General features: G+C 35.5%; 2 protein-coding genes across 6 annotated transcripts; one reads left to right on the plus strand and one right to left on the minus strand.

Annotated features, from left to right (window-relative positions):
* Positions 1-750: 750 nt before the first annotated feature.
* On the plus strand, positions 751-6,888 carry LOC107787737 (uncharacterized). The gene is made up of 3 exons (XM_016609355.2): positions 751-3,879; positions 4,648-4,756; positions 6,234-6,888. Exon 1 carries the CDS (start codon positions 1,001-1,003, stop codon positions 3,764-3,766), a length of 2,766 nt encoding a protein of 921 aa, XP_016464841.1. The 5' UTR covers positions 751-1,000; the 3' UTR covers positions 3,767-3,879; positions 4,648-4,756; positions 6,234-6,888.
* A 618-nt stretch (positions 6,889-7,506) lies between these two features.
* LOC107787736 (ADP-ribosylation factor GTPase-activating protein AGD3) lies at positions 7,507-22,304 on the minus strand. Of its 5 annotated transcripts, none has more exons than XR_012711140.1 (20): positions 21,910-22,304; positions 20,986-21,062; positions 19,599-19,699; positions 18,534-18,604; positions 17,872-17,934; positions 15,864-15,908; positions 14,906-14,971; positions 14,738-14,785; positions 14,554-14,649; positions 14,416-14,457; positions 13,319-13,525; positions 13,048-13,179; positions 12,738-12,971; positions 12,522-12,608; positions 12,128-12,442; positions 11,064-11,209; positions 10,894-10,984; positions 9,581-9,746; positions 9,277-9,510; positions 7,507-8,253 (listed from the first exon to the last, which is right to left on the minus strand). XR_012711140.1 is itself a non-coding variant. In XM_075256536.1 (20 exons), exons 1-20 carry the CDS (start codon positions 21,967-21,969, stop codon positions 8,139-8,141), a joined length of 2,394 nt encoding a protein of 797 aa, XP_075112637.1. In that variant the 5' UTR covers positions 21,970-22,304; the 3' UTR covers positions 7,507-8,138. The 5 variants fall into 5 exon arrangements, 4 of the variants coding, with proteins under 4 accessions (XP_075112637.1, XP_016464838.1, XP_075112638.1 ...); XM_075256536.1 differs by having other exon boundaries at positions 9,277-9,514; positions 12,738-12,965; XM_016609352.2 differs by having other exon boundaries at positions 9,277-9,514.
* Positions 22,305-24,698: the final 2,394 nt, after the last annotated feature.

Consider the following 24,698-nt stretch of genomic DNA (forward strand, 5'->3'; position numbering starts at 1 on the left):
GGCTTACCTAGTGAGTTGAGTTAGGTGCCATCACGGCCAGGGATTTTTGGGTCGTGACACCTCTACCTCTTCGTTAGCCCTTCAACGCCAGCCTCTTACACTTCCTCACCGGAGCATCAATGTCTATCCTCTTAACATGTCTGAACCATCTAAGTCTCTCATCCCGCATCTTATCCTCCACAGGAGTCATGCCCACCTTATCCCCGATAACTTCATTTCTAATTCTATCTAACCTGGGCCCGTATATCCATCTCAAAATCCTCATTTCAGCCACCTTCATCTTCATCGCCTTCATTTCATCTATCTCAACATACATCTGACACCTCTTCATTTCTAATTAAATTAAAATACAAAGAGTAATTAAAACAAAAAATATATATTTTTTTTAAAAATATGCATGAAACCATATAATTAAATTTTTATCAAGAGAAACATTTTCTCAAAAATTGTTTTAAATTGGTTCGTCCGAATTCTTAACTTATTAAGCGGTCGTTTTGTTTGAATACTAAAATTAGTTTTGTTGGGATTAGTTATTTTGGTATTGTTTTTTATTCACGGTTTAGTACATTGTATAAAAAATAATATGCATGCGTAATTTCTAAGAACAAGGTATAATTATTCCGGCACTAAGTATCCCACCCCTACAAGATATAAGTTATTCCAGTATTAATTTTAATCCTGAAATTACTTATACCAAATTTGCTAACCAAAAAAAATATTAAGTTGACATTAAATTTTTATAGCACAACTATTTGTACTTATAGCTCATACCAAACGACCCCTACCCTAAGGGGTTGACGTTCCTCTTTTCTACTTTTGCCAGTGCAAGATAGAATTAGAGCAGCCAAAAAAGCACCCATTGCTCCTCCCATGAGTCTCCAAGGCAAAACTGCAGGCATCCTTTAACATTTCTTAGATCGGGGCTTTGATTAAGTTCCTCTAGCATTTTAACTGCTTATGTGCAACGCTCCCGCAAGTTAATTTATTCATATTAGAAATTATGAATCTACTACTCTCAAAGCGAACCTTTGTAATCAAGAAAGCAAGGCATGTTTCATTTTGTATTGAACCAAGGCGCTTTGCGAACATTCCCGGAGAAAAGAAATCTACTGCAGAAGAAATTTCGGCGCTTCTGAAACATAAAAACTGGAATTTCCTTTTGGAGTCATCGGAAATCCCTCAAAAGCTCAGTCCAGATGTGGTCCACTCCGTGCTTGATCGAAACAAATTGGTTGTTAACCCCAAACGCCTTCTTGACTTCTTCGACTGGTCAAACCACAAACTGGGTGTGACTCAACATATCGATTCTTTCTCTATTCTTGTTTTGACTTTGTGCAATTCAAACAATTTTGCGCCCGCCAACCATGTGTTTGATGAAATGCTTCAGAGAGGATATGCACAGATGGATATTCTCAGCTCGTTGGTTAAATGTTTTAAGGAATGTGATAGCTTTAGCTCGAAACCCGTGGCATTTGAGTTGCTAATTGACGCTTATAGGAATAAGCGTATGCTAAATGAGGCTGTTTCGGCTTTTTTAGGTTTTAAAGATGAGGGCTTTTCCCCCAGCGTGTTGTGTTGTAATACATTGTTGAATGAACTATTGAAGGGCAATAAAATGGAATTGTTTTGGAAGGTATATGAGGGAATGCTGGAGGGTGAGATGAGTCTTGACGTTTACACCTACACCAATGTGATCAATGCTCATTGCAAGGTTGGCAATGTTAAGGACGCCAAAAGACTTCTTCGTGTTATGGAAGAGAAGGGGTGCAGTCCAAATTTGGTTACGTACAATGTGGTTATCAGAGGCTTGTGCGGGACTGGTACAGTTGACGAAGCATTGGAGCTAAAGGGGTCAATGGAAGCAAAGGGATTGGTTCCCGATATCTATACCTACAGCACACTTATTGATGGATTCTGTAAGAAAAAGAGGCCCAGGGAGGCAAAAGTGATTTTGGTTGAGATGACTGACAGAAATTTGGTACCTTCTGCCTATACGTGTGGCGTGCTGATTAATGCTCTATGCAACTCTGGAGATCTCTGTCAAGCGATTCTTGTTTTGGAGAAGATGATTGCAGCTGGAGTGAGACCAAATGCTGTCATCTACACCCCCATCATAAAAGGGTATGTAGAGGATGGTAAGTTTGACGAAGCAAAAGAAATTGTGCAGGATATGTGGCAGAAAGGTATCTTGCCTGATATTTTATGTTATAATACAATTATTACTGGGCTCTGCAAGGTGGGAAAGATAGATGAAGCAAAAATGTGTCTTGTTGAAATGGAGAGGAGAAAATTGAGGCCGAATTCATATACTTTTGGGGCTTTTATTTCTTGGTGTAGAGAGGCAGGGAATATGCAAGTTGCAGAACAGTACTTCTGGGAGATGCTAGATCGTGGTGTAGCGCCTAATTATGCCACTTTTACGTCTATTATTGATGGGTATTGCAAATATGGGAATATAGCGCAAGCATTTTCAGTACTGAATCGCATGCTTGAATTAGGACGACTGCCAAATGTTCAGCTTTATGGTATTCTTATCAATGCTCTCGCAAAGAACGGAAAATTGCCAGATGCCAGGAATGTTTTATCTGAGCTTTATAACAAGGGTCTAGTTCCTGATGTGTTCACTTACACCTCACTCATTTCTGGTTTCTGCAAGCAGGGTAATTCGGAAGAGGCTTTTCTACTACTTGATGAAATGTGTCAGAAGGGTGTTAGGCCAAGCATCGTCACTTATAATGCCTTAATAGGTGGTCTTTGTAAGTCAGGTGACCTTTCGAGAGCTAGGGAAGTGTTTGATGGTATCTCTGGAAAGGGTTTGGCACCAAATGCTGTGACTTATTCCACAATCATTGATGGTTACTCCAAAGCTGGTGATCTAACTGAGGCATTTCGCTTATCGGATGAAATGCCTTCACAGGGTGTTCAACCGGATGCCTTTGTATACAATGCTCTTCTTCATGGATGCTGCAGGGCAGGAGAGACAGAGAAGGCATTGTCATTATTCCATGAAATGGTAGAAAAGAGAATTGCATCTACTCTTACTTTCAACACATTAATCGATGGGTTATGCAAGTTAGGAAGAATGAGTGAAGCACTGGAGTTGGTGAAGGGTATGTCTGATAGGCACCCACCTGATCATGTAACTTTTACCATTTTAATAGATTACTGTTGCAAGAATGGAATTATGAAAGAAGCAGAGGATCTTTTCCAACAAATGAAAGAGAGGAAGCTGATACCAACCATTGTGACTTACACTTCACTCATACAAGGTTATCACAGATTAGGAGACAAATTGAAAGTGTTTTCATTATTTGAGGAGATGGTGGCTAGGGGTATTGAGCCTGATGAAGTAGTCTACAGCTCGATGGTTGATGCACTTTACAGAGAAGGGAATCTACATAAAGCTTTCAGTCTTTGGAATGAACTTTTGGATAAAGGTCTTTTGAAAGGACATGTAAGTGAAACATTAGTGCAGTCCTGGTGTGAGAAGGGAGAAATTTCTGCACTATTGGCATCACTTAATGAAATAGGAGAGCAAGGTTTTGTACCTAGTATTGCTATGTGCAGTACTTTAGCCCAAGGATTAGATAAAGCAGGATATTCTGAAAAATTACCAATGGCTCTGGAGACCATGGTAAAGTTTTCCTGGATCTCTAATTCCATGACTTCAACTGACTTAATCACGCGTTGTCAAATGGATGGGCATACTGAAAGTGTTAGCAACCCTCCAAAGCAATCAGCCTTTGAAGTTGCTCTTCAAGCCTAGCTCAACAAGAGTACTTTATGCTGGATTGTTCTGTTCTTTCTGTGGTTCCTGGCTACGGATGCCGATGGCGAAGCACCTACATCAAAGTTGAAAGCATCCTGATCACAGTAGAGGTAATCTGACTTTGATTAACTAAATGAATCTCCTTTCAGGAAAAGATGGGGAAAAAAACTTCCTGTATATCGTGAATCCTGTTCAGTTTTTGTACTTAATATTTCCCCCATTAATGCATGAAGTTGAAATTGAATGTGCTGCAGAAATCATGCATGAAGTTGAAACTGGACGTGTGAAATCAGACCTTTGTTTTGTTAATGTGGTTTAGTGCTTTCTCTTTGGGTCTTTCTATAAGTTTTGCATGGAGGTCAGACACTGCATGAATGTATTTTTGTTCTGTTTGCAAGCAATAGCTCATTCTCCTGCTGCTGGAAAATAATTTATGTTATTTTGTGTTTGCATATATAGTCTGTCTTTTCTGTTTTTTGGATTATGACCTTTTTCCTCTGATCTCATATAAGTTAGGGATCAAAAAGAAGTGTTGATATTTCAGTGAGATGTGTCCTTAATACTAGGATACAACTAATTGGATTGAGATCCCTTCTTATTGAATCAAGACCTGAACAAATTAGAATGAAAAAGTAGAACATACACAAGAAAGGTTCCTTCACAATCACAAATTTCTAAGCTTAGTGAAGTGAATTTTCTTCTGCTTCCCTTCGGTATCTCCTGTTTAATTTTTAAGTGAGAAACAAAATCAAGGCTCAGTCGTAATGCACCTAATTAAGATAAAAATCTGTCTTGTGAATTCAGTTTCTTGTGACTTTAATAAATCTTATTCTAATTGTAAAATTGATGTCATTTTGCTGATTAAGTGTTATTTTCAGGTGATTTGGTCCGCTGCTGCTCCATTATTTTATGGTATATGTTGCCTGAGCTCCTTCTTCTAGACACCGACCTTCCAATGGTGGAGCAATTATCCTACTCAGGACAATGGTCAGAGTTATTTACCAGTACTAGCTTTCTACTAGCAGATATTTTTTGCTTTTTCATTTTTGAAAATTTAGTCAATTTTGTCTGTTCTACTTCATCCACCTTCCAAGTTTATGTTGACAGGACCTATGTGATTGATATGTCATGTTACAGTCCTTTTAGGTAAAACCAGTGTTAAAAATAGCGTGAAGCAAGGAAAAGCGACAACCCTCATTTCACGAAAAGCGAGAAGCGAAGCGGCCGCCTTTTTTAAGTGAAGCGAAATTTAAAAAAAAAAATTAAAATAAATACGGCATAGACAACACATGTAATTGTAAGCAAATGTTCAATACTTCAATTAAAAAACTAAAGAGTAGCATCAATTAAAGCACAAAATGAAAAAATTCGCAGAAACTTGGTAGAAACTGGGCAGAATTTTTTTGAAAAAAATTCGCTAGCATTTCGGCGCCTTTTGGACGTTTAGAAAGAAAAAGAAGAAGAAGAAGAAGAAGAATGAAAATAAATTTGGAAAACATACGTGTTGAAACTAAGTTGCTGTTGTACTCTTCAAGTCTTGAAGAAGAAGAAGAAGAAGAACCCTAGTTTGCTTGAACAAATCACTGCTTGAAGTGAGGAAGAAATTGCTGGTTTGAACAACCCTAGTTTGCTGCTGAAGAAGTGCTAAAACAGAAACAGCGATTTGGGTCTTTTAATTGAAAAAAGACTTTGGGTCTTTTAATTGAAAAATCGTCCGCTTCGATCGCTTCTGGGCGCTTCACCGCTTCTCGCTTTTTAGAGAGAAGCGGTAGCTTATGCATACCTGAGCCGCTTTTAATGGCAGTAGCGATACCCCTCCTGCTCCGCTTCGCTTCTCGCTTAAAGCGAGGAAGCGCCCACTTTTTTTAACACTGGGTAAAACTGAAAAAATGAACATGACTTGAAATAATCTGAAAACCATAGATGCTGTTGGAATTGAACAGATACTATCATCTATGTTCCATTTGCTTCATGATATAGGATCACAATAATCTGCCGATGGAACCGTCTTCATGCTCTAATGATATTAACTCTACGCAAGAAATGTTCCTTCTTATATTTATCGCATTAGAATGAAGATAAATCATCTGCTATGTACACTCGCTTCTGGATTTTCTAAGTTCACTACCGGAATAGGACAGTGATTGTATTTATATGTACAAAATCTCTGTATGTAACCCAGTAGTTCTTAATGCGGGTTTTGAATGTTGATAAAATTCTTGCTTATTTTTTGTTAAAAAAAAAGGTGGCTCGTCTGCTTTGACATGTGCTGTGTCTTTTGATGTCTCAGCATTTTCTCATCTGACTCTGCCTGCCAAACACATGAGTTATAAGAACATTGTTATTCAAAGACTTGAGGTTATTTTAGGATAATACTAGCTCGATGAATAATTTCTCTTTGAAGTTGATCGGCCTTATTCACGACATCTTAATTTCTTTCTTTCTATTACCTTTTTGTTGGCAGAGTTAGCGGGTTCACATTGTTGTTCTTACTGGGCAACCAGATTTGGTTAGAGAGGTGAAACTACTATTTCTTTTGAGGTGTCTAAAATCAGGTGTACTAACAAATGGTGAAGTTTCAGCATAAGTTATTTGCCTGCAAACGGTGGAACTCAGAGAAGGTTCATTCACTTGTTTGGTCTGCCTTGTGCTCATGTTAATCTGATATAGGCTGTTTCCATTTAAAGTAGCAAACGATTTGTACCACAGCAGGTTTATGTGTGACGATAAGTGAAGTTGCTATATCACAAGAGAGCAAAGGAACTTGCTTCATTATTCTTCTGTTCAATGGTCGCTCTGCTTATGTCGTCTCCTATCTCTGTGCTTTCTCCTGGGACTATTTAGGGAAAGCAAGCATGGTATGCACATTGGAGTAACTGAAGTAATATGCCTACTGATTACCACAATAAAGGCTATTTATATCAAAAAGAATGCTTGCTAGCTCATAATTTCCTTTCTGCCTTGTATAGCTTATTGGAGAAGGATCCAGGGTAGTGTAAATTTGAACCTAGGATTAATCTCTTTCAGCTGCAGATCCTTCACTCACTATCTGATTATTAAATGTTTTATAAGGCTTTAATAATTTTTTGGACACAATTATTTTGATGAACGTTTGCCCAGTTGATCCTTTGCAAATAGCTGATGATTCATAACTAATTAGTTGATGTTCTTTGGCCATAGCTGCATCATTCGTTATACACCCACACCAGGTGTTTACACCAAATTATATTAACTCACTATGGTTAATTAATTTAATTAGATGAGAATGCATGTAATTTACCATGGTTAAATGATTGAAGTCCATATGCAAGACACATGTTTTGGTGTAAACATCCGGTGTGAGTAAGTTTTTACCTTAGTTACTCATAGCAAAAAGTTACCGATAATTTTGTTGCCATGGGTGTACTAGTTCTTATTTGCTAGTCACAGACCATTAAGATCAATATCAAGTTCTATAAGTAAGCTACTGAAGTCTGATAATGTTAATTTTTCCAGTCACTTTCGATACAAAAGCATAAGAAACTGTTGCCTCTCTATACCCTAAATTTTAGCGTATCAAACAAGTAAATCAATAACCTAAATTTAAAAACTGCGCTGAGTCACTGACTTCTTTTTCTAATTTTCTCCTTTAAACGAAGCCACTGAAATAATTGACCTCAACAAGAATGGGGAAAAAACACAAGGAATATAAAAGATAAAAAGGAATAAGAAAAAAGAAATAAAAAATTTACACTATGTACGAGAACAAATATTAATAATTGATCAACATGTGAATGCCACCAGTAATATGCGAAGGCTAAACTTTGACACTTCTGCTCTTAAGAACCAGAAAGCAATTCACCTCTTTAGTTTCTTCAGCTCTTTAATGAAGCAGCTTCTACTAGTTCTAACAAAGTTCACATAATTAGATTGGTAAATAAAGCACCTCAATCTAATTTAGTATAATGTACTATGTACAATGACTCTACTTCCTAATTTTGGAAGCTGTGTAAAGAATCAAGGAGAAGAAACTAAAGGAACAATGAACAACGCGGACCAAGCAGCTTGAAGAATGAGCTCTGCAAATTCATATTTCATTCTGAAATTAAGGTCTTTGGAAGAAAGACATGCATGAAGCAGCAAACCAACTATTCGTTGTAACTTAGTCCACTGTGTTATATTATCTTTTGGCTCCACTTCGCCAACCCAAAGAGATAAATACTCTCTTTCATTCTCTGAGGTCTGCACATAATAAAATCTCCTTTGGCAGAATAAAGTCCTGGACTGAGCAAGCTGTTTTCCGGATAAATTAAACCTTTATTGCTTTGAAGACAAAGCATTGCTATGAGGGACGTGGAAACTCTCTCTCTGAGACACCTTTGCGCTGCTGCTATCTATTTGCAACTTTCAGGTGGGCAAGAATCTCAACGTCATTGATGGCTAATTCTGAGACAAGGTGAGACGGGGTCTTGCCTTCAAGATCAGCAACGTGTGGGTTGGCCCCCCTGTTCAATAGAAATCCTATTGGTCAAACAAGATTGATCTTGAATATACAAATGATACAGCTGTAGTGGATTCCACAGGACAGGATGATCTTGATCATTAGTCTGATGGTTCAAACATAATCAGAACTAAGTTCATTTTATCCAAAAACATGTAAATCTCCTCTCATATTTGAGCCGAGTATCACTCACCAAAAAGTTGGATGTGCAAGTCCAATGTAGTACCAAAAAGAGGTGGAGGAAAGAGAAGGGGAAGAAATGAGAAAGGGGAGAAGTAAAGAAGAGCGACAAAAAAATAGAGGTAAAAAGAATAAGAGAAGAGAGAGCATATATATCACGAGTCTAAGAGTATCCTTGGCAGGAAAGATGAAGAATATAAATTTCGATCTTCCCCCAACTTGGAACTGCCCAAAGATTCTGCTATTTAGTATGTGACCCAAATAAGTCGAGCCAACGTCATATAAGTTCTGCCTAAGTGTTTAATCATATCCATCGAGAAACTAAGACATGAATCTTTGAATGTCATTTACCAAGTTACCCCATTTCAGAGTGATGTTTAAAGTTTAAACCACTAAAAGCTAAAAGAAGCAAACACTGAAGCACGCATGCACGCGCACACACATATTGAATAAAAAAAGCACAAAATTTTGTATTGAGATACTTCACATGATGTATCAAGTGAAGGTTACAGTTCTCAGTTGTAACTAATTCTCACAGCAGCTTCATGAACTAAACTTAAGTCAGAAGTCCGACCACGGACCACCCATGAGATAGGTGGAGTTACCCAATAAAGCATTCCCTTGGCATATGCGAGATATAAATATTCTGAATGACAGCACAATAGCTGTGGACTCCCAATGACGTCAACAGATACAAATTTATAGAATGTTTCTGGCACATGCTATTAACCTCTACCTCCATAGAATTTTGTGAATGTCCAGACATTGGTTTGTATAGAGAAACAAGCATACTTCATGCAGGAAAGAGAAAAAAGGATAAGCAGTGAGCTTAAAAACAAAGAATTACCTCGCAAGTAACAGTTTGGCGATTGCAGTTCTTCCTCTCATAACACTATGATGCAGTGGGGTCTGACCTCGTGAATCACAAGCATTTATGCTGGCACCATGCTGCAGAAGCAGCTCCACCATGCCAATATCAGCAGTTTGGCAAGCTAGGTGAAGTAGGGAACAGCCGTCAAGAAATTCATCAATGCAATGCTCTTCACTTTCACTTCGTGGGTTAAATGAGCTTGAACAATCACTGCCTAAAAAAAGATGTTATAATCAGGTTTTGTTTGAATCTGGGAAAGTGTCTAGATTTTGAAACGTACCAGGTGATGATTCCCCATGGACTGCATTAACATCAGCTTGGTAGACAACAATGAGACGATATACAGCTTTCTTGTTATTTGCACGGACACCTTCCCACAACTGTTCTGCAACTGAAAGAAAGTGTGTAGTTTCCCTCGCCTTGTAAATGAAACGTTTTTCTGCATACTGCAATCAGAATCAGACATAGCAAGCATACATTAAACCGCATTTAACCAGACAAGCTATAGAGATGTGAATTATTTACAAAGAGTTCTTTCAGTAACCACATGCAGACTAGTCGCACATACTGGAAGCACCAATACTAATATATAATGACACAAAAATGCCATAGAAGGCCTCTATAAACTGTGCTGAGAGCTTGAGATGGGCAAGGCATTTAAAGTGTATGAGATCACTCACATATGCATAATGTCTGTGTAACACAGACATGGATTCCAGTGTCGGGTACAAAACATAGTCGTACAACAAAACATTTTGAAACATAGAGGGATACAACCTCATTCAAACAAACCTTTCAACTTTATTTATGATTTTGTACACGGTATATTATATACCATTAAAAGATGTTGATAGTTGTAGTTAACTCCATCAATTACATAGTCATAACATGTATGATCACCAAATCTTTAAATAACTAAGATCCTTAGATGTTCCCAAAAAACTAAATGACGAACAATGCCAAGAGTACAAAAGAAAGAGGAGTCTCAATTTAACCTGGAATAAAAGAGTTTCAATATATATAGGATGGTTTTTCTTCTTCTTTAGTCTTCAGGATTATGTCATGTTCTAACATAAAGTGCAAGCGTAGTTTTGGTAACTTTAGTGGTATCACAAAAGTTATGTTTTGTGCTTTGAAAAAATACCAAAACTATGGCATTTTGGAATAGTTGCATACACATTTGGTTTCTTTTTGGTGTCCAATTGAAGAGTGACCAAAAGTTCTTGAAAAAAATGTAAGAAATTAGGAGAACATATCTGAGAGAATATATTTGACATCCATATTACATAGAAGAATGTGCAATGTCCTAGACCACCGATCTGGTGTGGCTGCCGTATAGCAGAAGGCCTTCATGAGCTATTCTATGAGCTTTGAGCTGGGAGATAATACCAGAGAAAGGAAACTAGATTAACTATACAGTCACTCTTAGGCAGAACGTGCGATGTCCACCAACCTGGACACATTAAGGGGTTAACCAATTGGAAGCTGGTGATGATGTCAACTTTAATAGCTAATGAGAACTACAAGACGAGCCAGCCCTTAAAGGGAATGAAGAGATGGCAAAGAAAACAGCATAACTATTTGGAGAAGTACCTTTGCATGAATGAATTTCTCCTTTACTGAAATATGATCCGCATAACTGGGTTTGCCAAAGAACTGTTTGTGTTTTTCAGACTCAAAAAACCTACAGCATAAAAAATTGGACTTCTCAATTATGAACTATGACAAAAACCATTTAATTATGCTCAAATTTCAAATCTTACCGCATTGGTATTTCATCAGCCTGAAATGTTTTTCTTGCATGCAACAGCTCCTCCCAAATAGAATTCACGAACACATTACCCAGTGCCTCAAAGAACGTTATGACTGAAGGCTCCCACACTTTAACATCAAGTTTCAAAGATCTGACCTACATTCAAAGTTGAGACCAAGCTCTAAGATAACTTCAGAAAAGAAAACTTCATCTTTTGCATGATCATCTGTCAAAGCTCTATAACATATTATCTTTTAAGCAAGTGAAGTGCTTAACAAAGGACTAAACTACTACCAAACTAAACAAGAAAAGGGAAAACGGACAGAGGACTGCATTGTCATTCAGCAACATTGCAAAAAATTGTCTCATTTTATGGCTTTTTCCTTCGGATATGCTGCAGAAAGATAACATAAGATGCAGTTAAGGACATTTTTTCTCACTTTCACTTACCCTGGTTTACTGATATTCATATTTTATACATAAGTTATGCCATTTAGATCAAAATTTAATTTGTGGTAAATACAACTAAGACAAAGAAAGTGGAGGAATGAAATGATCCAAACTTTCTTCTTTTGACAAGTGTAACTTTGGAGAAAATAATAAATAAGATATAAAAAGGTATTAAATGAAGAAACGATTATACAATGATAACAAGGTTGAGAATAATCAATGAGATCGGATTTTACTTAGTATTTTAACTGTCACTGAAAGCTCACTCCTCACCTATCCTTTCATGTATCTAGGTACTTCAACAATTTCAGCAGCAAAAAACAGTTCCCAATCTGGAATCAAGAAATTGGGCAATAAAGATGAGGTATATTCTTTTCTTTGATCCTTCATATCTGCAAAAGCTCTAATTCCATTTCTTCTTTTGGAATGGTCATCCTTCAATTTTGCCACAGAAAGAGTATACAGACTTGTAACAACTCTAACAGACAATTCCACATGATATGGGTTAACTTGACAGCAGGCCTTTTTATTTCCGCATGGAATGAGAGAGGTTTAAGAAGGTTAAGTTTCTTATTATGCATATAGAATGAAATTTAGGTGCAATATGTAACTAATCTGACTTGCCTTGGATATATGTACACCAAAGTTCCGGTGAACACCAGAACATTCAATGCATATAAGAATTCCAAGATTTAAAGAAGCCCATTCTGGTCCAGGAGCACCACAATCAGCACATTTATCATTCCCAGGTATCCTTTTTAGTGCTTCAACTGGTTTCTCTATTTTCGTGCTGAGAATATGCACTGAACTTTTGGATGGGCGTATGAAAGATCTACCAGTAAGATCCCTCCCAGATGTGTACTCTTCCGTTGCTCTTTGATCATGATCAATGGGACTTCCTATAGAACTACTTTCGCTAGTGGGACTAGCAGAGAAATGCTGACAACCAAAAATCATATAATCAGATAACAACAACAAAGAAGGAAAAGCGGACTTATATACTTATTTTGTGGTTTACCCTTTCAGGTGTCTGGGAACTTAGCAACGAACTAATAACTCCTGTTATTTTTTCTATCCAGTCCATCTGCTCTGCTGCACTCTCTGCCTGAATAGCCAAAAGATAATATTTTTACTAAAAGGTTATTGTTAATTAGACGTCTATGTTGAAAGCCCGTTCTCCCACTACAGCCGTTGCTACTGAAAAGAATTATCAGGATGATGCTCAGGCTTTTACCTGCAAAGTATAATTCTTTGTTGGTGAAATTATTCTGAAGCAAAATCTCAGATCAGACTGATCTGCATCCGCTTTTATTGTTGATGTCAGTAGGTTCACTGTGTGACGTGCAACAGTTTTTTCCTCATGTACACCTCCATGATAATGAGAAGAAAGCCAACGACTCAGCAGTCCTGCTCCCGGTTCTGGGGAAGAACATCTGTGTGAAAGGAGTGGGCTGCCAGAACCCTGAAACTGCATCATCCACATTTGAACAAGCAAATATAGTAGCTAAAAGAAACTGCGACAAATATTTAATTTGATGACTTACAGACGGTCTGCTCAATTGTTTTCGATAGTAGTACAGCATTCCTCTGCTATCTAGAACAAAGAATCTTCTCTTCCAGTCACCTCTTAAATTAGAAGAACGCTTTGACAGGTATCCTTGTTTTATAGTTTGTACCTAAACTATTGAAATCTTAGCTAAAGAAATGAAAGGTAGTAGTAGTTTTTAAAAAAAAGGAATAACTGAACATGATAACCAGTAAGAGAATGTTATTTGCTAATAGTTGTAGCAAAATGTAGGATATCGTACTACATGCCTTTCCTTCAGCTGCAGATTGCATGACTGCTTCTATAAGTTTGTGAGAACTCCTGGAAAAAGGTTGTGTGACATCACCATTTGGAGACCCATTGAACGAACGTCTCCTTTCTTGATCTATTTTCCTTCTGTACTCTTGCATCCTCTCATTGAGAGCTGCCTGCTCATACATGGAACTTTCTCGAGCTTTTTGCGAATAAGCCAAGACCTGTAGCAGAACGACAGACCTCAAAACCTCACAAAACATATAAAAATATTAAAAGATGCCGGAAGCATGCAATGAAAATTAGTGGTATATCACTGAAGTAAGATTCCACGACATGCTACATAAGTACACGGTAATAGCAGATGCACGGATAAATGGATCCAGCAGCTGAAAAATTAAAGTATAACAAAAGAACTTTATCATACGGACAACGGAAAAAAAAAAAGACGAAACCAAAAATGCCTACACTTTAATACGCAGTTGGGAAGTCGTGAAAGATCTAAATGCAAACTAGACATGCATGCAAATTTACTACGTATCGTGTTAAATACCTAAAAAATCAAACATATAAAGTTCTCTTGTCATTTTAATTTATTTTTTTTGAGAGAAAATAATGCAAAATCTTATAAAGAATTATCTTAACCTTCAAATCGATCTGAGACTTAGATTCCATACTAAGGTACAATTGTACAAATAAAAGGTATAGGCTAATTGTGAGGCTTTGATCAATAAAACATGCCCGTTCCGATCCTTGTGTCATCAATGATGTGTCTTCATCATATAATTATAATATATTCTTCATAGAAACCCAATATGCATGTGGTAGAATATATAAAATTTGAAATAAATATAGAAAAAAATAAGAGACATATATGATATAGTATCAAATTTATAACTGTAATAAAACGAATTAGAAATGCCAAAAAAAGAATTGGAAAAGAATATTTATCATTTAAATTGAAAATAAAAGATTTAGCTTCATAAAATGAACCCAACAATTCAATTCATGAAGGTAGACTTTTTCAAAATTCCCGCAAGCAAGTAGGAAGGCCTCATGGAAAAGAAGAAATATTCAGAAAAAGTTGCTTCATAACTAGCATCAGAACAATAACCTGGTTGATATAAGGCTCCATTTGATGCAAAAGTTCATACCCCTGTGCATCACGTAACATCTCAAATTCAGCAATGATATATATTAACAAGCGTAAGATTTAACCTGTTTTCGACTCAAAAAGAAAAAGGAAAAAGACCTGTTTGAAATACCGAAGATGAGTGTCCATCATACTGCCAACAGCTTCCAACAATTCATACTTCTTTTTGGCCTCAACCGCAGAATGAGCACCGACCTGAACTTATGAAATATTCCAAAAATTAAATTGTATTGCTATTTACTGCATCACTATTCGAAACCAATTGCCAAAGAATTGTGCGCACCAGATTAAAGCGGGCTTGCTCAAAAGTCAACCTTGCATTGTAAAGTTCCTGGAATGACTCTATCAAATTAGATTTTGACAGACAATGGTTACCTATAGAAACTACTTGATTAATCAACAACTTAAAAAGATAGTGTTCATGGATTTTATGAAGAACCAATTTTGTTACCTCCTCAATGGCTGCAGCTATATCCATCCTAGTACTTTTCCTCAATGACAAAAACTTCTCTCGAACCTGGACGATAAAGAACCAAGTACCATCATTTTTTCTTTCAACTCCTTTTCAGAGGGTTACAACTCAACAAATCAAAGGTTTAAAAGACATAGAAGCAAGACGTGGAAACGCGATCCAGTGCTAATCTGTTACCAAGGTTATAAGGATCTTGTATCCAGTTGGCCTCAGTTTCGAGAAGTAGATACGCAAAAACTCTTTTCTTCAAATTGTAACTCCAAAAGGATTGTAGAAATTGGTCCAAAAGTAGCAAATGTATATTGATGATTCATATAGCCAACCAACTTAGTTTGGTATTTAGGAGTTGTCATTGTTGAACCATTCTATAAAGATTAACGCCTTGCTATCCAAATCTGTGCTTACAATTATTTGATAAAGTAGGAATATATGTCAAAGACAAACAGGAAAATATTTTCCAACAAAGAGCAAAAGCAAAGCAAACTCAAAATGACACATCAACATGCATAAACTTTGATTAAACTTCAACAAATCAAGGTTGTCACTAAAAATACAGATATGATTTAGGATTAATAACCAATAAGAGAACAGAAAGAAGCAGCCGTTGGCAAACTAGATGATATCAATTATTAGCATATTAGGTCATAACTATCTTACTTTCAAGTGTCTAATACTAATAATTCCTGCTTTTTCAGTTGGTATTTTATTAATCACTACCTCTCCTACCCTTTTGAAAATGGTATTAGAAGTTCTAGTTGAGTCTGGCAATTCAAAAGAGAAAGTACAAAAAAGAAATAGAGAATAATTAGGTGCTATCTCAACAGAATCACTCCATTACAAGTGTGTGTATTTTTCAATTTGAATGGGTAAGTATCCAAGGATCTGCAGCTCAACACACAAGAGATAAAAGATTTTACTAGAGAAACGTAGTATCCACCTGATCATAAGCAACATTAGCTTTGTCAAAACGCTTCCGAGCTTCCTGAAAGTAATGAAATTTCAGATAACATCAAAATCATGTGTATAGATCTTTAAGATTATACTACGAGTGGTAGAAAAAAAGATAGCAAGAAGAGAGATATGTACACAGATTTGGATAACTCAAGTGTAAGGTTGGTTGGACAATTGTGTGGACTATATTGAGTTTTGTGAGATCAGATATGGGTTAAGTATTGAACAGATCAAAACTAAACCACCTAAATCATTAGGCCAGTAAAAAAATTGTTGGGTTCAATACCAAGATGATCACCAGTCAATGCAGCAGCATCTCGCCCTCCCCTTATATCTCAATGACTGTTAGTATAAACGAGGTGCATCATTGACCAAAAAAGGGTATGTAATATCTTTAGTGGAGTGGAAACTATCTATTTGTTGAAACCAGTTAGTTGACATTCTTTGTAAATTTGTTAAAGAAACCCCGAAAAGCTAAGAACATTGTATAGTTCCAGCTAGTTGTCTAGAAAGAATAATGGGCATTAAACTCTAGAAAAACAAACACACAAACACTGCCTTCTTCTAATTTTTTTATAACCAAAAAATTAATATTAATTTTCTAATTTTAACTCCTCAGTTCTTTTTCTATGTGCTCTAATTTAATTATCTCATTTTTCTTTTTCTTTTTCTGAAAAAATTTCAAAACAAAATCCGATGAGCATCAAATGTAATCTTTTGAAAATAAAGAATAAACATTTAGGAACTAAATTACAAATACTACAATTAGTATTGTTGTTTAAAACTCACACACAAAATAAATTCATTTCTCAGCTGAAAGAAAATTTCCGCACCCTAGAAAGAATGAAGCTCTAGTAACTATCGAATAGAAAGCAAAAGGGCTTCGTACTTTGATCAGGTAAGCTTTTCTGTCTTAAAGTGTCTGCTCTTACTACTAAGACACAGGAATCAGGATGTGTAAGAGTAGTGCCCAAAAAGCTAATAGAGAATTTTATCTTTTCCTTTCCCAAATTTAGTTTAAGGCTTGAAGCCTGATAGTAGATTTAGTTAGTGTTTAGACGATGCTACCTACTGGGTTTCCTGGCATGCATACATTATTGCACCTTCCTTCGCCAACTTCTACAAAATCGAGCCAGCCCCTTCAGTTGCTTTTACACGCACATTTCCCGCACACATCAAGGAATCCTCGTCTAATCTTATTCTGTTTACCGGTTTCTGTGACTCTCTATTAACTCGAATAAACAGTCTTCTCCATCAATCTATTAACACAAAAAATTGAACCCAGCTAAGAAGTACTAGCTGGAAGAGCTTGCCAATGGTTTTGATTTGCATTTGGTTAAGCCTGGTGGAAGCTTTAGCCGATGTTTAGCCTATTGGAATTCTATGCACGAGTACAGTATGCCAGTGATCATTCAGTGTGTCATTAGGAGCTCAGCCTATCATAACGACTCCAGTTTTGTCACTTACCCAACCAACCATTGGTCAGGTCACGACAACGGAGGTCAAAACACCATCCCCATATATGTCCATATTCAAAGCTTATTTTCAAGATAATCCTAACTCTATTCTTTTTGCTCCTCTCATTTTCCTTGTTACACAAGAAAAAATAGAACATATAATAAGGTGAACAACCATACGCTTTAGCCCAGCAGGACAGGTTCTACAGGCATTCATACTGCTGATTATAAAGTTTATGCAAGTTTGATTAGCTTACAAGTCAGATCATCTACAAAGTAGTTTGACCGACCAATTCTTGTTCATCCCTTTATTGTTCTTTTGGATGCTTCTTTCTGTCCGCATCCAGGAAGATGCAAAACATATATTTATAAAATAAGGAAAGGTACTTACACCACTGGCCAATATGCAATGAAAACATCATAGTTCATGTGCTTCATAAGTAATAGAGTCATTTGGAGTACCCAAAAGACTAGATTTCCTAGATCTGCACAAACTTGCTCTACATAAAGGATTACAAGTGAGAGTAGTGAGTGTACCTTTACATCTTGAAGATCAATGGTTGCCAAATGAAGTAATCGATCATTTAATACATGCTCTACCTACGGAAGACACAGAAAAGATGTCAGTCAAACGAAATCAACAAGGCGATTTCAAGGCACACACAATAATAAGTTACACGTTGAAATGGAAAAAAGAAAAAAGTAAGTTAGACTTAAAATCTAGAAGAGAAATAATACTACTAAAAGCAAGTTGGAATGAGAATGTTTGAACACATTAGATGTGTCAAGATATCATTTAATAAATAAAAGTATCTCCTCTCTAACAGCTTAAGCGGTAGTCACACAATTGTACATGGTAACAGATCAAGCAAAGGTTCAGTTTTGTAGCCTCATAATCGCGAATGATAAAAAAAAATATCTCCAGATGCTTGACACAAGAAAAAGAATCAGGACTCAAATGTGAAAGGGTGTTAAAAAATAATCATTTAAACAAAAGTGTCCTCTCTCTTATAGCTCAAAACTTTTACATGAGGTGGTCAAATTATCTACGATATGATTCTACAATTATACCAAACAATTTGTTGACCAATACTAGGTTATGGATCATATCCATGCAAATGTAACGACTCTCAACCACACAAATAATTTGATAAACAGCACAATAGTTGAAGTGCAGATATAAGGGGGGAAACTGCTACCTGTGATCGAAGAACTTCTTTGTATGTTCCAATTTCTCTCAGAGCGATAGCAAATTTGGCCATATCAGGGCCTAAAAATGCAACTTGCAATTGTCAATATAACTGGGGAAGTAAGACTTGGTCTTGATTCTTTGTGAAAAAGAAGTGCTGCTTTATGTTACTAACCAAAAAAATGAAAATTGTAACTGAATTCCCTTGAGCTAAATAAGTGTATGCCAATCTTAGCTGCTGACCTTACGTGTAGCAAATTTTTTAGATAAGGACCTATTTTTTTTAAAGGTAAAGTATTCTATTGATGACAGCACCAAGGAGGTGGTTCGAAATACAAAAGATGCAGCCAAGTTCACTGCAGATTACAGCTTTTTGGATAAAGGGCCTATTGGTCATCACTGCTAAGTTCAAAAGGTTCATAGCTGAATTCAAAGATTTGAGGCTTCTTCTAGACCTCAAAATCTAGAAATATGATGTACTTTTTTGTAGGCTTTGCTTCTCTTTGTATATATATATTTTTTTGGTGCAAAGGAGTCTCCTGTGCAATCACCATTTAGGAGATATTACTTTTGTAAAGCATCCACAATGTGAAGAGTTGAGCATGCTCAATAAACTTAGGATATGAGGTGATAAGCATGAGGTACCCCTACTTCGGTTTTTTTTTGGATATTAAAGTACCAGTTACGGATAAATGCCTAACCCTCCAACCCCTTCCATCCCCCAACCCCCCTCCCCTCACCTCAAGGCAGATTTTATTATAGAGAAAGATTTAAAAGTAGAAAACTTAGAGCATAATTGCAAGGAAAAGAACTGCTAGTTAAAGCTACTGCTGTCAACTTCCTCTGTCTTACAATATCATAAGAAGTTTCACATTTATCCCAGACAAAGTCCCAAGCTGTGTTGCGCGAGCTCTCCAAAATGCTGCCGCACCCGTGTCAGATCCTCCAAAAATGCACTACTTTTGGAGGATCATACACGCACCCGGCCACAGTTTAGGAGAGTCCGAGCAACATAGGTCCCAAGCAGAACACTATTATTTCAACATTCTGAAAAGGTAAAGAGACAATGGTAAACCTCCAAATGCAACAGAGATGGGATCATGACGCCCTCCTCCAAAGGTTTCAAGTGAACTGGAAAAAGCAATGTCTCTATCATATGCCTCTCCGAGCCCTTCTCTGTAAATAGTAAACAAGAAAGAATGAACTCGTAGCAACAGATACTAGTGCATATTAGGATTACCATGGAAATAAAATCTATACAAAACTACTTGAGATACAACAACAACAACAACAATCCAGTAAAATCCCACTAATGGGTCTGGCGAGGGTAGTGTGTACGCAGACCTTACCCTACCCAAGGGAGTAGAGAGGCTGTTTCCGAAAGACCCTCGGCTCAAGAAGACGAAAAGAGAAAAGAGACAATATATCGGTACCATCAACAGAAACCAAAGGAATAATAACAACATTATAAAAATAAGAAAATAGATGAAATGCAATAGCAATAACCAGTAAATAGACCCGGCACCATGAAAAACGAAAGAGTAGTGAGAACACAACATTAATCACTAGTAGTCTAAGAGAAAAATCCTATCAGACTAGCCTCGCATAGTTACGAAGTTGAGATACTGACTTCAGTAACATCCTTGAATGAAGCTTGTACAAATACTTTAGACTCCTTGCATAAGCACAAGCACATAAATGGTGTAACTTAACTTTATGGTTAATAGGTAGAAGATACTGATATTTTTTACATTATAACAGCCAGTTCAAAGGCAAACCTAGAAAGATATAGTCAGAAAGAAAACTTCAAAACTACTATGAGTATAACTTAAATCAACCAGAGGGGCAAAGCAGAACCTCCAGATGTATAGTAGCTTACCCTTTGCTGTCATTTCAGATCCACTGCTGAAAGAGAAAGCAGGAACAAAAGACACAGACTAGAATATGACCATGATATCCTTTGCATAAAAAATTGAATGTAAATAGGTGGGGAAAAAATTGAATCTGAATCAATTTCACAAACAAGCCATCATTGTGAAACACTGTCAAATAAATTCATTTACGCAACTAATACAAAAGCTGGTGTAGCCTAGAAGATAAGAAATCCGCTACATGAATTTAAATGAGTGGTTCCAGAAATAAAGAATCAGCTGAAGGAACAAATTAAGGTTTTAAGAAGGAAGTATACTGTGAGAGGATGGTTTAGTTAAAGCTTAGATTATGGCTTGCAAGTACATAGTTCAAACCGACAGCTGCTATATTTTTGGTTAAGCTGAATTCCCTGTGTATTACAATGGAACAGCCCCGGTTGTAGCTGCGCTTTGTTATTCAGTTCCTTGTTACCAGTGAACAGCTGTACAGCTTTCTCGCCTCCAATTTTACATCAGAAATTTACTTAACAGACTGCCCTGTGCAATATTACATATGACAATAAGTTGATAGAGCAAGATGAAGAAACTTACGTGTACTTTCGAGATCCTTTATAAAACTTTAGACATTTATCCCTCAAAGTCTCAGCACATTCCTCCATTGATTGGATCTGTTCCACCACAAACAAAATTTAGAGAACCCACTCATCGTAAAAGAACATCAACAAAAGATGAGCAAATATTACTGAGCATGTGGACATCTAGTGTTGCATGAATACCACTCACATTGTATATATCATGTCGAATACCTACTCGATCCTAGGATATAGTAGCCACAGATCATTATCAAACAGATCAATAGAATCATCCATATTTTAGCATTAAACCATCTAACCATGGGCCATAGCACAAATAAGCATAACTTTTAGCATTTTAAATCTCTTATTTAAAGAACAAAATTTTATGCTCGTAACAAGGAAGAATTCTCAACTAATCCTTGAGGAACTTGTTTATAATACTCTTAAGTAAAATATCTTAAACCTCATAGTCTCGTCATTCCAGACAAACCAGGTTCCTCAACCCCAAGTAGCCTCAGAACAAACTATCCCAAAAAAAATAAAAAATACTCAATCAATGAGTAACTGTCGTTCTCAACATACTGTGTTTCACTTTTAAAACCATAAAACTTAGAAAAAGTGAAAGTGTGTAGATAATATAAGTGCCAAAATATTAAGTAATATTGTCAGACAGAAACCTCAAATAGTCAAAATTGATTACAATCCTTCATATGCATCATACAATATCTAAACCAAGAATAGGGTCTCCTTTTGTACTTGGATCAATGGGTGCAAAAATATGGGAGATGTACACACCAAAGATTGCAGCTGTCTATCAAATGCATTACCAAGTGATCATCAAAAGCCATAACTAAGGAAAGAAAGGAAAAAAAACATATAATGAGAAAATTCCAGAAATAGGACGGAAATAAACAAGAAAACCAAAACTTAAACCTTTTACCTGTTGACGAAACATGGGCGAATCGTCGAGCCTGGCGAATAACATCTTCCCTTCTTGCATATTTATTTATTCAAACCAACATTAATTTCTTGAACCACATTCAAATCACCCAAAAGAAAAACTCTAATAATCAAAAATTGTAGATGATTCTCGAAAAGAGAATGTGTGATTAAGATAAAAAAGAAAATAGAGAAGATGAAAATAGTAAGTGGGTTTAATGTTTAGAAGGAGAAAAAATGAGAGCGAAAATGGAGGAAACAAATATTGCTGGACAAATGGGGACCATACTGCGATATTTAATGCCTGTCACTAAATTTGTCTACTCAATTTAACTGTTATATTGGGCGCCATGCTTTACACCTTCCATTCTTGGTTGCTGACCACTATTTGTACGTAATTAAACTAAAGTACCTGTTAATGTTCTTTTATTATTATTTTGGAGCAAACTACCTGGATTTAATGGAATATCAATTTCGTGCCACTTCCTGGTGTTTGCCACTTTTTTCTCTTTTTTTTTTTAATGGGGCCAGATTATATTACTCTTTATTAAAATATGGCTATTAAATATATAGTGGAAATAAGCATTGTTTTATTTAGGGTACATTTAAACAGCTGGAAACGGGTGGAGTTTGTAAAGAAATAATTTGAGAAGTATTATAATTTAAGAGCTACTCATTCTAAAACAATTCCCTTTTTACAGAAAATTTGTCAATCAACTTTTAAATATTTTTAGTTTCTTAAAAGTATTTTTTGTATAATAAATTGTGACTTGTTATAATTTTATTGTGGTTTCTAAATATATAAATTATATTTTTAAAAAAGAAAAAGAAAATGATGTTCCATTAAAAAAAAATAGAAAATGATGGTTTATGCCTTAAGTTGTGTCTAAGGTGGGACAGCCAAGGTTGGTGCAGATCTAGTGGTAATTTCAAGACATTCTCCCTTGTTAGTTTGAGGTTATATTTAGGGGTTGTTTGGTTTGAGGTAATAGAAAAAAATAATGTAAGTATTAGTTTTGTGCATTACTACTAATTCCTTGTTTGGTATATTTTTTTTAGTTTATATATAACTAATATATAGCAAATTATGATATTAGTAATATAAGGGTTTTTAATACTTACATAAACATGGTTAAAGACATAATTGCCCCCCAAATCCCTCAAAACCTATTCCAAATACTTTTCCCCATGTTTTATAAATTTTTATATTGTGATATTTTAATTAATTTTTCCCTTAACATTCTACTATAATCAAAATAATATCATATTTAATACAAAATTTAATTTTAAATTCGTTCAACATATGAACTGAAGTTTTCTTTATTTGTGAAAATTTTACCCATTTTCTTAATAATTGATATTTTGTATTATATGTCATAGCAATTAATTTTTTTTTCTGTTTCAACTTTAATATTTTAATTAGTTTACTCTTTTAATTTTTCTCCCCCGTAACAAAGTAGGCTTTAGAGAGGGCAAAAAATGTGGAGGGTAATAAAAATGTTGCAATAAAAATAGTGTACAAATGTGGACGGTATTTTTTTAAATAAATATTTTTTATAACTTATACAATGCTTTAATACACCAAACTAAACGGTGGATAAGAAATAATGTCAGCATAACTAATTTTATTATTAATACTAGCATTACCAATACATCTTATCCAACACTATTCTTATATCTCCTTCAAAATGCCCTTTAGTATTCAAAGTTTGCATTGAAATTGTATTCTATAAAAATTCCAATAGTGCTTTTAAATTATTGTGCCTAGTAATTTTGCATATAAAAAGGTTAGCTTCTATCACAAGAACGATAAAAACATTTTTGACATCATCTAAAAAGAAACTCGAGGTACATGGCTGTATCTTTTAGAATATAATTTCTTTTTTAAGAAAGCATGTATTACCTCATTAATGACTTCATAAGAGCAAAGTTAGAATAGAAAATTCAGGTAAGCCACATGAGCAACAATATTTAAAAGTTATAGGAATATATACAAGTCAACTTAATCTAACCAAGATTACATGTTTCATATATCTTGCCAAGTCACATTCGCTTTCCACGAGACTCATTCTTTTCTTCATCTGTTTTGAAATATTTTTTGAATCGATAATGGTATTCGAATAAATTGGATTGAAGATCAGTAACTATCTAAAATAAGCATTAAAAAATTAGTACTTCTGATTTTTCAGAAGTTTAGCCAAATAAACTATCAATTTATTAGAAAGGGCATGACTGCAATGCCATTAATTGTGCCCCAAGATGGTTTCTTTTGCTCGATGATAAGCAAAAGTATAACATAAAATCAAGCTTATAATAATCAGTTTCTATAAACGATAAACGATGCAGTAGACGAAAAAAAGGATTAAAAAATGACGGAAAAAGTTGGAAGCTAAAAAGATGGGTTAATTTCGCTGATGGTCATTCAATTATCTTTTAATTTTACTAAAATTACTTAATTATTTTTTGTCACTTAAAAGTAATTAAACTTTATCATTGTCACTTAAAAGTCATTTGACTCAAATTCCTACCATAAATATGGCATGTCATAAAATATAATAACAAAAATCAAAAAATAAATGTCACATAAGCTTAAATGGACCGTACCCACTTTAGATCCATTTATCATTTAATGTGATTTGACCCATAACCCAAATGAGTTCGGTAAAAAAGATATTAAATTCCACATTAGTTTAAAATGGTTATTCTATACTACAAAATTCTTGCATTTGCTGTTACATAATGGTCATTTATAATTATTTCATACTAAAAATTTCTTATCTTGTTTGTATG

Source organism: Nicotiana tabacum, chromosome 6 (genome assembly GCF_000715075.1).
Source record: "Nicotiana tabacum cultivar K326 chromosome 6, ASM71507v2, whole genome shotgun sequence".
In the NCBI taxonomy this organism is placed as follows: Eukaryota; Viridiplantae; Streptophyta; class Magnoliopsida; order Solanales; family Solanaceae; genus Nicotiana; species Nicotiana tabacum.

What these genes read in the sequence shown, in the direction of transcription:
- LOC107787736 (XM_016609352.2), bottom strand. Translation starts at nt 21,969, where the DNA reads ATGCAAGAAGGGAAGATGTTATTCGCCAGGCTCGACGATTCGCCCATG. An exon ending in CTAATGTTGCTTATGATCAG is followed by an intron (nt 14,972 to 15,863) that starts GTGGATACTACG and finishes TTTATCGTCCAG; the next exon opens with GTTCGAGAGAAGTTTTTGTC. An exon ending in AGCAAGCCCGCTTTAATCTG is followed by an intron (nt 14,650 to 14,737) that starts GTGCGCACAATT and finishes TCATAAGTTCAG; the next exon opens with GTCGGTGCTCATTCTGCGGT.
- LOC107787737 (XM_016609355.2), top strand. Translation starts at nt 1,001, where the DNA reads ATGAATCTACTACTCTCAAAGCGAACCTTTGTAATCAAGAAAGCAAGG.